Raw genomic sequence first — 14,504 nt, 5'->3', positions numbered from 1 at the left:
AGAATGGCAAAAGCGGGAGATTGCGCTCAAGAGCTGTCCTACTATGTTGTGCTACTGCTAGTACTGTTGGGTAATTTGCTGCACAATATGGCTCAGTAAAATAGAGAAGGATCCATGACTACTTCATAAAGGCCTATATTATGAGGGGAGCGCAATATTGCCCTTTCACCAGCACGGTATTTGTACTCCACTTGTGCTTCCATAGGCTCCAATGGGAGCCTCATTCTCATGCTGCAAGATAAGGCAAACCAACAAGCACAGCGCAGGGGGCAATTCCCACAGGGTTGGACGGCAATAAAGAAATATATATGCAAAGAAATATATACATATATACTTATGTGTTTATATGTGTATATACACATATTAACACATATAGATATATGTATATAAGTATATATATATATATATATATATATATATACTGTATATATAAAGTGAAAACACAGTCCCCCATTGAGATCAATGTAAAGGCACTTTAGGTTCCGTTTTTTTTCTAACACTCCACATCCCCTCACTTTAACCCTTTATAACTGCTTTGTGCAGATTTCCTTTTTTTAAATAAAAATGTTCACCTTTATTTTTTAAAGTTAACTACTGTACTCTTTATTTTGGGGGCTATTTTTCTGACCTTTGGCGCACGTTAAGATAGCTCTCCAACTAACCAACTCCAGCTAACAGTTCTATAAAAAAAATCAGTCAGTGCCATTCAAATATATATCTTTGAAATTATTATATATATTTTTTTAAATATGGTTTGGCAGATTATAATAGTCTAAAAAAAGGGCCTTGCTTGTTTAGGTGTAATACGTTAACTTTATATAAGGTTATAAATAGCAGCATAAATTAAAGCTTTTACAGGAATATAATAAAAATGAAATATATTGTCCATAGGCTTTAAAAGACAGAGGGCTAGATCCTGTGCAAACTCTATAATGGAGGCTGAAGCTACTACACATCTAGTGACACCAAATTTATTTTATAGGGTCCTTTTGATTGAGAGGATTATACACGACTCACTACTGTTTAGTTAAAGTACACTATCTGCAGGGCATTAAATAACAATGGCACCTGGAGTCTGGTGGCTGTAGCACAAGTACCTATATTAAAAAGTTCTACAACTATTTTAGCATTTGCAAAGGGGGGGGGGGCTATTATATCATAACAACTCCCATAGAAAGCTACTACTGCACATTAAATATTTACCTATTATCACCGGCATCAGCAGTTGCAATATCAACTATTTCAACAGATTTCTTGTAAACAGAATTTTTTTTATATACATTTTGTTTCAGATCACTTATAAATGAACTAAGCATTGTAGAATAGGATATCATTCTTTTCATTTAAACCCAAAATTTAAAAAACCTGAATTATTACAAATTTAATCAAGTACTTAAAATGTGTATAAAAATATATTTATATATATATATATATAATAAGGGTTCTCCTATTTAGGTGGAAAACACTGGAAAGTTTATATACAGGAAGAAATCTTTCGTTCTTCCCCCTAGAAAATTATATATAAAATCCAAGTGCAATATGTTAGAAGTCAGCATCCTCTGTGTTCTTCTGGAACCAGCCAAAAATTCTGGTGTTCATTTTACTGTTCCATTCTATGCTGGCATTCCTTTGAGTCTCAAGCTCGTGCTGGACATCATTACTTTCAGTCGAATTCATTGCACTATTGATGAACAATTTCATCTAAGCAAAAAAAAAAAAGAAAAAGAAAAAAAAGAATGAACATATTACATACATACTTGACCAGTTTAAAATGAACTTAAGTGGCATGTAACCAGTCTCTTATTCTTTGGCCCAAGATTTCTATGGTTGAGATAAAAAGCAAGGGGGATAGTGGGCATGCCTACCTAGTGCAATTATGGATAGAAAAGCTATCTGAGAACTCACTATTAGCTTTTACTCAAACTGTAGACTCTTTATACAATTTGAGAATTTGATTAATAATTTTTTTACTAAGCACAAAATGTCTAATCCATCCTTTCAAAAGTTTTTTCAGCATCAATGTGCAGTAGAAGAAAGTAATAAATCAAATCAATTGAAATCATGATTAAAATCACAGTTTACATCACTAGTCATTAAAAGGATACAAAACCCAATATTTTTCTTTCATGATTCAGATAGAGCATGCATTTTAAGCAACTTACTAATTTACTCCTATTATCTATTTATCTTCGTTCTCTTGCTATCTTTATTTGAAAAGCAAGAATGTACGCTGGGCCATTTTTGGTTCAGCACCTGGGTTGGGCTTGCTGATTAGTGGCTTAATCTACCCACCAATGAGCAAGTGCTATCCAGGGGGCTGAACAAAAAATGGGGTGTCTCCTTAGATTAGATCCTGCTTTTTCAAATAAAGATAGTAAAGAGAACAAAGAAAAATTGATAATAGGAGTAAATTAGAAAGTTGCTTAAAATTGCATGCTCTATCTGAATCATGAAAAAAAACATTTGGGTTTAGTGTCACTTTAAGAATTGATTTAAATACTGATTTTCTACATAAAGGTTTCATTTTTGAATATTTTTTTTAAATTATAATTTTTATTGAGGCAATAAAGAAATACAGACATTCAATATAATACTTTGGAGCATGTATCACTTTGGACAAATGTTATCGAACAACATACATAATAAAAGATACAGGCCCCTATTTATCAAAGGTCTTGCGGACCTGATCCGACAGTGCGGATCAGGTCCGCAAGACCTCGCTAAATGCGGAGAGCAATACGCTCTCTGCATTTAACATTGCACCAGCAGCTCACAAGAGCTGCTGGTGTAACGCCGCCCCCTGCTGACTCGCGGCGTTACACCAGCCGGTGTTGCTGGTGTTGCACCAGCCTGCTCAGAGCAGACGGACAGGGTTATGGAGCAACGGTCTTTAGACCGCTGCTTCATAACTTGTGTTTCTGGCGAGTCTGAAGACTCGCAAGAAACACGGCTCTTCAAGCTCCGTACGGAGCTTGATAAATATGGGCCACAGTGTTCTGTAAGAATCATTAAAGGACTACATTATAGGATAAACTACAGTAATGTCTCAATATATCATATTCTGTATGAAGAAGCTAACTTACCAGTACAGTGCCTCATTTTTGAAAATATATTTTAACAAAAAATAGATATAGGTCTCTCATGGACTTCTAAGAAGATATCATGAGCTAAGGGGAGGTTTGGAGTGAACGAAAAAAGATAGGGTTTTCAAGGGATGCATTTTCCTGTGCTTACCTTGTAAGCTATATCTCTGGGGGCGGGGGGTAACGTTAGCTGAAAAGGGCTATTTGATCTATACTGCCTATATAGGGTATTGCCTGGAATATATTGTGCAAAGTCAGCATTTGGGGTGTGGTAAATATTGCTATTGGGGTATGTAGGCTAGTGGAAGCAATGTTAGTAAGGCTTAGTTAACTCAGAGCCAAATTATATGGCTAGTAAGATATAAGCAGAAGAACAAGAGGACCACCAAGGATAAGTTAAAAAATAACTTTTAATCAATTGTCAGCAAAAATAAAATTAATGAAAATAAATGTACAAGGGGGACAATCACAAAGAAGAGGAGTGTAAGCAAAAAAAAAATTGAGCGTAGAGCAAAATTGAGCTCCATACCGCACTCCAATACCAGCGCTGCTGAAAGCCGTGGTGAGCTGGTTTTACGTGCTCATGCACGATTTCCCCATAGACATCAATGGGGAGAGCCGGCTGAAAAAGCCTAACACCTGCAAAAAAGCAGCGTAAAGCTCCGTACCACAGCCCCATTGATTCCTATGGGGAAACAAAATTTATGTTTACACCTAACACCCTAACATGAACCCCGAGATTAAACAATTAAACTAATAGTTACATTGTATCTAGTTCAGGGTTTATTTTTATTTTACAGGCAAGTTTGTATTTATTTTAACTAGGTAGAATAGTTACTAAATAGTTATTAATTATTTACAAGCTACCTAGTCAAAATAAATACAAATTTACCTGTAAAATAAAACCTAACCTGTCTTACACTAACACCTAACCTTACACTACAATTAAATAAATTACCTAAATTAAATACAATTACCTAAATTACAAAAACAAACACTAAATTACACAAAATAAAAAAATAAATGATCAGATATTTAAACTAATTACACCTAATCTAATAGCCCTATCAATATAAAAAAGCCCCCCAAAATAAAAAAAACCCTAACCTAAACTATACTACCAATAGCCCTTAAAAGGGCCTTTTGCGGGGCATTGCCCCAAAGAAATCAGCTCTTTTACCTTTAAAAAAATACAAACACCCACCCAACAGTAAAACCTACCACCCACACAACCAACCCTCAAAAATAAAATCCTAACTAAAAAAAACCTAATAAGCTCCCCATTGCCCTGAAAAGTGCATTTGGATGGGCATTTAGCTCTTTTTCAATTGTTCAAACCCTAATCTAAAACTAAAACCCACCCAATAAACCCTTAAATAAACCTAACCCTAACCCCCGAAGATCCACTTACAGTTTTGAAGACCGGACATCCATCCTAAACGGACATCCAATCAGCCAATAGAATGTGAGCTCAATCCTATTGGCTGATTGGATCAGCCAATAGGATTGAAGCTCAATCCTATTGGCTGATTGTATCAGCCAAAAGGAGTTTTTCACCTTAAATTCCGATTGGCTGATAGAATTCAATTCAAGGGACGCCATCTTGGATGATGTCACTTAAAGGAACCTTCATTCGGGAAGAAGACTTCGATTGAAGAGGATGCTCTTCGACGGATGTCTTTAAGATGGACCTGCTCCACGCCGGATGGATGAAGATAGAAGATGCCGTCTGGATGAAGACTTCTGCCCGTCTGGAGGACTACTTCTGCCAGCTTGGATGAAGACTTCTCCCCGCTTCGCTGAGGACTTCTCCCGGCTTTGTTTAGGATGGATGTCCGGTTTTCAAAACTGTAAGTGGATCTTCAGGGGTTAGTGTTAGGTTTTTTTAAGGGTTTATTGGGTGGGTTTTAGTTTTAGATTAGGGTTTGGGCAATTTAAAAAAAGCTTAATGCCCTTTTAAGGGCAAGGCCCATCCAAATGCCATTTTCAGGGCAATGGGGAGCTTAAGTTTTTTTAGTTAGGATTTTATTTGGGGGGTTGGTTGTGTGGGTGGTGGGTTTTACTGTTGGGGGTGTTTGTATTTTTTTTACAGGTAAAATAGCTGATTTCTTTGGGGCAATGCCCCGCAAAAGGCCCTTTTAAGGGCTATTGGTAGTTTATTGTTGGCTACGGCTTTTTTTTATTTTGGGGGGCTTTTTTATTTTGATAGGGCTATTAGATTAGGTGTAATTAGTTTAAATATCTGATCATTTCTTTTTTATTTTGTGTAATTTAGTGTTTTTTTTTTGTGTAATTTAGGTAATAGTAAATAGTTATTAACCATTTACTAACTACCTAGCTAAAATAAATACAAATTTACCAACTATTCTACCTAGTTAAAATAAATACAAACTTAGCTGTAAAATAAAAATAAACCCTAAGCTAGATACAATGTAACTATTAGTTATGTTGTTGCTAGCTTAGGGTTTATTTTATAGGTAAGTATTTAGTTTTAACCCCTTAAGGACCAAGGACGTACGCCACACGTCCTCAAAAAAAATACAGTTAATGACCGAGGACGTGTGGCGTACGTCCTTGGTCTGGAAAGCAGCTGGAAGCGATCCTGCTCGCTTCCAGCTGCTTTCCGGTTATTGCAGTGATGCCTTGATATGGAGGCATCCTGCAATAACCCCCCTTGGCCATCCGATGCAGAGAGAGCCACTCTGTGGCCCTCTCTGCACCGGACATCGGTGGCCGGTATCGTTGGTGGGTTGGAGCAAGTCTGGGAGGCGGGTGGGCGGCCATCGATGTGCCCAGTGGAGTGGAGGGGGGCGGGATCGGGGGCGGGAGGGGCGGGAGCGCGCACGGGAGCGCGCGCGTGCACGGGGGCGGCGGGCGGGCGCGTGCACGGGGCGGGAGCGGGAGGGAACCGCTACACTACAGAAAAATAAAGTTTAAAAACTACATAAAAATAACTTTTTGAAAGCTGTAAATAACAGCTAAGAGATGTGGAAGGGGTGGGGGTTGATCTTGGGGGGGGGAAGCTACACTGCAGAAAAGGTTTTTTTTTTTTAAAAAAAGGCACATTTTTTCACTAAACTGGGTACTGGCAGACAGCTGCCAGTACCCAAGATGGCGCCCATTAAGGCAGAGGGGGAGGGTTAGAGAGCTCTTTGGTGGGGGATCAGTAAGGCTGGGGGCTAAGGGGGGATCCTACACAGCAGCATATGTAAATATGCTATAAAAAAAACACAAAAAACCCCCAAATATAGCTTTTATTTTAGTACTGGCAGAGTTTCTGCCAGTACTTAAGATGGCGGGGACAATTGGGGGGTGGGGGAGGGAAGAGAGCTGTTTGGGAGGGATCAGGGGGTCTCATGTTTCAGGTGGGAGGCTGAGCTCTACACTAAAGCTAAAATTAACCCTGCAAGCTCCCTACAAGCTACATAATTAACCCCTTCACTGCTAGCCATAATACACGTGTGAAATGCAGCAGCATTTGGCGGCCTTCTAATTACCAAAAAGCAACGCCAAAGCCATATATGTCTGCTATTTCTGAACAAAGGGGATCCCAGAGAAGCATTTACAACCATTTGTGCCATAATTGCACAAGCTGTTTGTAAATGATTTCAGTGAGAAACCTAAAATTGTGAAAAATTTAACGTTTTTTTTTAATTTGATCGCATTTGGCGGTGAAATGGTGGCATGAAATATACCAAAATGGGCCTAGATCAATACTTGGGGTTGTCTACTACACTACGCTAAAGCTAAAATTAACCCTAGAAGCTCCCTACATGCTCCATAATTAACCCCTTCACTGCTGGACATAATACACGTGTAGTGCGCAGTGGCATTTAGCAGCCTTCTAATTACTAAAAAGCAACGCCAAAGCCATATATGTCTGCTATTTCTGAACAAAGGGGATCCCAGAGAAGAATTTACAACCATTTAAGCCATAATTGCACAAGCTGTTTGTAAATAATTTCAGTGAGAAACCAAAAGTTTGTGAAAAAATTTGTAAAAAAGTGAACGATTTTTTGTATTTAATCGCATTTGGCGGTGAAATGGTGGCATGAAATATACCAAAATGGGCCTAGATCAATACTTTGGGATGTCTACTAAAAAAAATTATATACATGTCAATGGATATTCAGAGATTCCTGAAAGATATTAGTGTTCTAATGTAACTAGCGCTAATTTTGAAAAATAATGGTTTGGAAATAGCAAAGTGCTACTTGTATTTATGGCCCTATAACTTACAAAAAAAGCAAAGAAGATGTAAATATTGGGTATTTCTAAACTCAGGACAAAATTTAGAAACTATTTAGCATGGGTGTTTTTTGGTGGTTGTAGATGTGTAACAGATTTTGGGGGTCAAAGTTAGAAAAAGTGTGTTTTTTTCAATTTTTTCCTCATATTTTATAATTTTTTTTATAGTAAATTATAAGATATGATGAAAATAATGGTATCTTTAGAAAGTACATTTAATGGCGAGAAAAACGGTATATAATATGTGTGGGTACAGTAAATGAGTAAGATGAAAATTACAGCTAAACACAAACACCGCAAAAATGTAAAAATAGCCTTGGTCCCAAACGGACAGAAAATGGAAAAGTGCTGTGGTCATTAAGGGGTTAAATAGGAATTATTTAGGTAATGATAGTAATTTTTATTTAGATTTATTTTAATTATATTTAAGTTAGGGGATGTTAGGGTTAGGGTTAGACTTAGGTTTAGGGGTTAATAACTTTAGTATAGTGGCGGCGATGTTGGGGGCGGCAGATTAGGGGTTAATAACTGTAATGTAAGTTGCGGTGATGTTGGGGCAGCAGATTAGGGGTTACTAATATTTAACTAGTGTTTGAGAGGCGGTAGTGCGGTGGTTTAGGGGTTAAAATGTTTATTATAGTGGAGGAGATGTCGGGAGCGGCAGATATGGGGTTAATAATTTTATTTTAGTGTTTGCAATGCGGGAGGGCCTCGGTTTAGGGGTTAATAGGTAGTTTTTGGGTGTTAGTGTACTTTTTAGTACTTTAGTTATGAGTTTTATGCTAAGGCTTTGTAGCGTAAAACTCATAACTACTGACTTTAGATTGCGTCACGAATCTTGCGGGATAGGCTGTACCGCTCACTTTTTGGCCTCCCAGAAAAAACTTGTAATATCGGCGCTATGGAAGTCCCATTGAAAAAAGACTTTACGTAAATTGCGTAAGTTAATTTGCGTTAAGACCAAAAAAGTGTGCAGTGTCCCTAAACCTGCAAGACTCGTAATACCAGCGGTAGTGAAAAAGCATCGTTATGAGCCTTAACGCTGCTATTTCACTCATACCGCAAAACTCATAATCTAGTCGTTATTTATTTATTGTTATATATTTTTTGCTTTGTAGTATATTAAGTCTTCACATTTTCAATATTGCTTATTCATTTTGCCATTAATTAATTATCACTGGTGCTTTAAGAGAGAGAGAGGTGTGTATCTGTATTTGCCATTTAGATTTTGTTTTACCCTTTTTAAAGGACACACAGATGTCAGTAACCATCAGGCTATGATTACGGCCATGTACGGCCGAAACACGTAAGTCGGTTGCTTACACTCTTCATCTTTGTGATTGTCCCCCGTGTACATTTATTTTCATTAATTTTATTTTTGCTGACATTTGATTAAAAGTTATTTTTTAACTTATCCTTGGCGGTCCTCTTGTTCTTCTGCTGCTGTACCCGCCACACGCTTTAAGGATTTTCCATGTACCTGCATTGGATTTCGGACCCTCCCCTCCTCTGTGACGCTCTACTCTCGGCTGCGAATGGTAGCGAGGCAAGGCTTCAGGTGTTTGCAAGTGATTCGTCCTTCAGCGCTTCACCCCAGTGTCTTTTGACCGGATTTGGATTTCAGTCAAGTTGTCAATACTACAGGCCCGGAATAGGGTAAAAGGGGACGGTTATATCCTCTCCTGTCCAGAGCGACGCTGTTTGTTCCTTGCCTTTTTGAGATGTGATGAAGTGTATTTGTTCTATGGGGAAGTAGTGCTTGGTCACTGTATATCAGGAAGTTCCCTGCCGTTTGTTCCTTGCCTTTTTGAGATGTGTTGAAGCGTACTTGTTCTATGGGGAAGTAGTGCTTGGTCACTGTATTTCAGGAAGTTCCCTGCCTGTTTACCCACTCTCCAGCGTTCCCAGTAAGTGCTTTTTAACTCTTTTGTTCTTTAGTAAGAGATAAGGGCTAATAACTAACTAAAGAACATGTCTACTACCCCTCTTATCATAATAGGCATTTACAATGTATAATATGCAAACATATAGATTAAAACATATCTAAAATTATTACAAATGGGCGTATCTATACATAATAACTATAGGAGATAAGAGCTATGAGTGTTACATAAGGTCGTAAGCATATTATTGTCATATTGTCTCACATTCAGCATTTTACTGTACATATCCTTTAAGCAAACTACGTACTGCAAGTAGTATAAAACTGAACTACAACACCAGCAAATATTAAGACCTCTAGTGCAGGAGATTATAAGCCGGGGGTGTACTGTTGAATTCCACCAGTATATATATATATATATATATGTTCAACATGTAGGTATACATTAACCCAGAGGTTGAGGTTTATGGCCTTAGTAAAAATTTGCCTATTAGTTGATGTGCATATTCTCAGCTATGACATGTATAGAACTGTGTCGTTGAGACGTGCAAAAAGAGCAAGTCTCTAAGTATAAACAAAGGTCAGTCTTTTACACAACCTAGGTAGCAGGACTTAAGGCCAATGTTTAAAATATATAACAACAAAAGTACATATGAAGTAAGTTGACTACTCTATAGATGAACATAGTAAGGAAAATATCTGTAACAGTTGAAATGAGCTGATTGGATCAGCCAATAGGATGAAAGCTCAATCCTATTGGCTGATTGCAACAGCCAATAGGATTTTTTCCCTTTTAATTCCTATTGGCTGATAGAATTCTATCAGCCAATCGGAATGTAAGGGACACAACAGCCAATATGATTTTTCCCCCTTTAATTCCTATTGGCTGATAGAATTCTATCAGCCAATCGGAATGTAAGGGACACAACAGCCAATATGATTTTTCCCCCTTTAATTCCTATTGGCTGATAGAATTCTATCAGCCAATCGGAATGTAAGGGACACCATCTTGGATGACATCACTTAAAGGGAAACTTAATTTACCAGTGACGATCGTAAGAAGAGGATGCTCCGTGCCGGATGTCTTGAAGATGGACCTGCTCCGTGCCGGATGAAGATAGAAGATGACGTCTGGATGAAGACTTCTGCCCCACTTGGATGAAGACTTCTGCCAGCTTCGATGAGGACTTCTGCCCACTTGGATGAAGAATTCTGCCGGCTTCGATGAGGACTTCTGCCCGCTTGGATGAAAACTTTTGCCGCCTGGATGAGGATGGATGTCCGGTCTTTGAAAACTGTAAGTGGATCGTCGGGGGTCAGTCTTAGGTTTTTTTAAGGGTTTATTGGGTGGGTTTTATTTTTAGCTTAGGGTTTGGGCAATGTAAAAGAGCTAAATGCCCTTTTAAGGACAATGCCCATCCAAATGCCCTCATCAGGGCAATGGTTATCTTAGGTTTATTTAGGTTTTTATTTGGGGGGTTTGGTTGTGTGGGTGGTGGGTTTTACTGTTGGGGGGTTGTTTATATATATTTTTTACAGGTAAAAGAGCTGATTTCTTTGGTGCAATGCCCCGCAAAAGGCCCTTTTAAGGGCCATTGGCAGTTTAGTGTAGGCTAGGGATTTTTTTTATTTTGGGGGGCTTTTTTATTTTGATAGGGCTATTAGATTAGGAGTAATTTATTTATTTTTTTGATAATTTAGTTTTTTATTTTGTGTAATTTAGTGTGTTTTTTGTAATTTAGATAATTGTATTTGATTAATTTAATTTATTTTATTTGTTTGTAATGTTAGGTTTTAGTGTAAGGCAGGTTAGGTTTTATTTTACAGGTAAATGTGTATTTATTTTAACTAGGTAGCTAGTAAATAGTTAATAACTATTTACTAACTAGTCTACCTAGTTAAAATAAATACAAACTTACTTGTGAAATAAAAATAAAACCTAAGATAGTTACAATATAACTATCAATTATTTTGTAGCTAGCTTAGGTTTTATTTTATAGGTAAGTATTTATTTTTAAATAGGAATTATTTAGGTAATAATTGTAAGTTTTATTTAGATTTATTTTAATTATATTTAAGTTAGGGGGTGTTAGGCTTAGGGTTACGTTAGGGTTAGGTTTAGGGGTTAATATATTTATGTAGTGATGTGGGAGGCCAGAGGTTTAGGGGTTAATAGTTTATGATAGTATATTTAATTGTGGGGGGCTTGCGGTTTAGTGGTAAATAGGTTTATTTATAGCGGCGGTGTGGGCGGACGGCAGATTAGGGGTTAATAATATTTAAATAGTGTTTGCGATGTGGGAGGGCGGCGGTTTGGGGTTAATAGGTTTATTAAAGTGCGACAATGTCGGGGAGTGGCGTAATAGGGGTTAATACATTTTTTAAGTGGTGGCGATGTCCGGAGCGGCAGATTAGGGGTTAATAATTTTATTTTAGTGTTTGCGATGCGGGAGGGCATTGGTTTAGGGGTTAATAGGTAGTTTATGGGTGTTAGTGTACTTTGTAACACTTTAGTTATGAGTTTTATGTTACAGCTTTGTAGCATAAAACTCATAACTGCTGACTTTAGATGGCGGTACGGATCTTGTGGTTATAGAGTGTACCGCTCACTTTTTGGCCTCCCAGGCAAACTCGTAATACTGGCGCTATGGAAGTCCCATTGAAAAAGGACTTTTTAAAAATTGCGGTACTGACGTTGCGTGACAGCCAACATGGTGTGCTGTACACCTATTCTGACAAGACTTGTAATAGCAGCGTTAGGGAAAAAGCATCGTTACGGGCCATAACTATGCTTTTTGAGTCATAACGCAAAACTCGCAATCTAGCTGTCAGTTATTTCAAATGACAAAAAAAGGTAAAGGTAAATGAGCTATTTATAAGCAATATACTGTAAATATTATATTCTCAGGGAGTGTTTTCCTTATAGAAGCATAATAACTTCTTATTGGTGCATACCCATATACAAATGAATCAATCTTAAACTACTAGAAAAAGAATAGGATCTCAAATTCCAGAGACACCTTAAAAAGAGATGGAAAACAGCACTTAACTCTCAGCATCTGCTTCAGGAAAATGCAGAGAGTTAAGTGTTGAGAGGAGGGAGCAAAGGCTACAAGTAAGGTAGGATACGGTATATCCTGTCTCTGCTAAAGCGGTGAGACTGAGAAACCTCTACAAGCCAAGTTGCGGAAGGTAACACTCCCTATCACACGGCATGCTCTGTGGCAGGCACTTACCAGCAGCCTAACACTAACAACTGCTAACCTGCTACTGCATAAACAAACGCTAACCTGCTTCTGCTTCAACATACGCTATATGCGTGCTAGAGATCTGTGATTTTACTGAGATATGAGCTGACTTTTGCATATACAAATGAAATGTGCTCCTGTTCTATGTTAACTGGACACGCTGTGAATAGCATGCTTTTTTTCTAACAGTGTACCAGCGCTGGCCACTACATATTTGGGATAAGAACTGATTTTTATTTGTGCACACACTTTTGATCCTGACAAAGATAGTGGACTCTGCAATCATAATAAGGAGATATATATGCTATTATATGATCAAACTGTATATGGTTGTTTTTTGATGTATGAATGGGTTATAATTTTTACTGCACCTGTAATGGTCCTTTTTTGGTTTCAGTTCTGGATTTTAGAACTGTACAAATAAATAGGTGTTTTTTTTTAAATAAAAGAGTGCTGTTTTCCCTGTCTTTATAAGGTATCTCTAGAATTTGAGATCCTATTCTTTTTCTAGTAGTTTAAGATTAATATTTATAAACAAAGTATTACACTCAGTAAGTAATATAGATTACTAGGTACAAATTAAACAGGAGTTTATATTACAATGCCTTTTAAACTGGCAAGATTCTCTCAAAATATACAATTGAATTATTGCACTAGTAAATAAAGACGTCTGTGAAACTAGAAGCTAATGCAAGTTAAAATATATCGCAAACATGCTATTTGATTAGTATTTGCTTAAACAAACAGCAGAACCTTGTGTTAAATTCACTCTCTCCTGTGAGATTCTCCATTCAAGAGAACTTCATTTCTGTGGGAGACAGCTTGAGCGATGTTAATGCATGATAGAACTAATACATTTGCATTACACTAATCTAGACAAGCGATGGCCAACTTCTTTACATGTGGGCCGCAAGTAAATGTAGAAGCCTTCAGGGCCGCACATACATTTATGGCTATTCTACATACAGACACTCAAATATAGACATATATACACAGACAGACAAACATATACACACAAATATAGGCACACATGCATACACAGACATACACATATAGGAACACACATACACAGACAAACATACACACACACACACACATATAGGCACACATGCACAGACATACACACACATACATATAGGGATAAACATACACACACATATAGGCACACATGCACAGACATACACACACATACATATAGGGATAAACATACACACACATATAGGCACACATGCACAGACATACACACACATACATATAGGGACAAACATACACACACATATAGGCACACATGCACAGACATTCACACATGTACATATAGGCACATATGCATGCACAGACATACACACACATACATATTGGTACACATGAATACACAGAAATACATATTCATACATACATATAGGCACACACATACACAGTCATACACATATACAAACACATACTTAACACATGCATGCACAGTCACACACATATAGGCACTCAACTACATAATAACCCTGGTGCCAGTGCCTTGCTAGTTTACAGTTTATACAGAGATACCAGCAGGAATGTAGTTAGAGCAGTGCTTCACAAATTTATTTAAAGTCTAGGAGCCAGCCCACAAATAAAAAATACATTATTATACAAAATATTAATTCTAAAACAACAAATATAGGGAATTACTTTTAAGGAAAGATAAACATCTGTGTGTAACTTAAATATAAATGTAGATAGACCAAAAAAATTAAATTCCCACTTACGTGAAAGAAATAATTGCAAAGATAAAAGTATTGCAGTATTAGTATTGAAGGTTAATATTGTACTATAGTAAAGATAAAAACGCTAAAGCTTCAATGCACTTGGGATGCATTCATAGTTTAACACATAGGGATAAGAAAGAATTGCAAACAGTACAAATACTGATTTTACTCTATGCACTGTAGTTCCTAGACCTAGCCATAAATTCACAAGGCAGAAAACAGCATATATAGAAAATACTAACATTTACCAGCTGTAGTAGACCTACTCAACAGAGGGCTCCCCACTCAGTGTTTTTCAGGGTCC

General features: G+C 37.4%; 1 protein-coding gene across 1 annotated transcript in view; it reads right to left on the bottom strand.

Moving 5' to 3' along the window:
* Positions 1–713: 713 nt before the first annotated feature.
* LVRN (laeverin) overlaps positions 714–14,504 on the bottom strand; it is a 350,458-nt gene continuing 336,667 nt past the window's right edge. The window contains exon 20 of the mRNA XM_053701576.1: positions 714–1,701. Coding sequence (XP_053557551.1) covers positions 1,543–1,701 — 159 coding nt within the window. The 3' untranslated portion in view covers positions 714–1,542. The remainder of the gene's footprint in view (positions 1,702–14,504) is intronic.

Source organism: Bombina bombina, chromosome 2 (genome assembly GCF_027579735.1).
Source record: "Bombina bombina isolate aBomBom1 chromosome 2, aBomBom1.pri, whole genome shotgun sequence".
NCBI lineage: Eukaryota > Metazoa > Chordata > Amphibia > Anura > Bombinatoridae > Bombina > Bombina bombina.
This window is presented reverse-complemented; position numbering and strand designations above follow the sequence as displayed.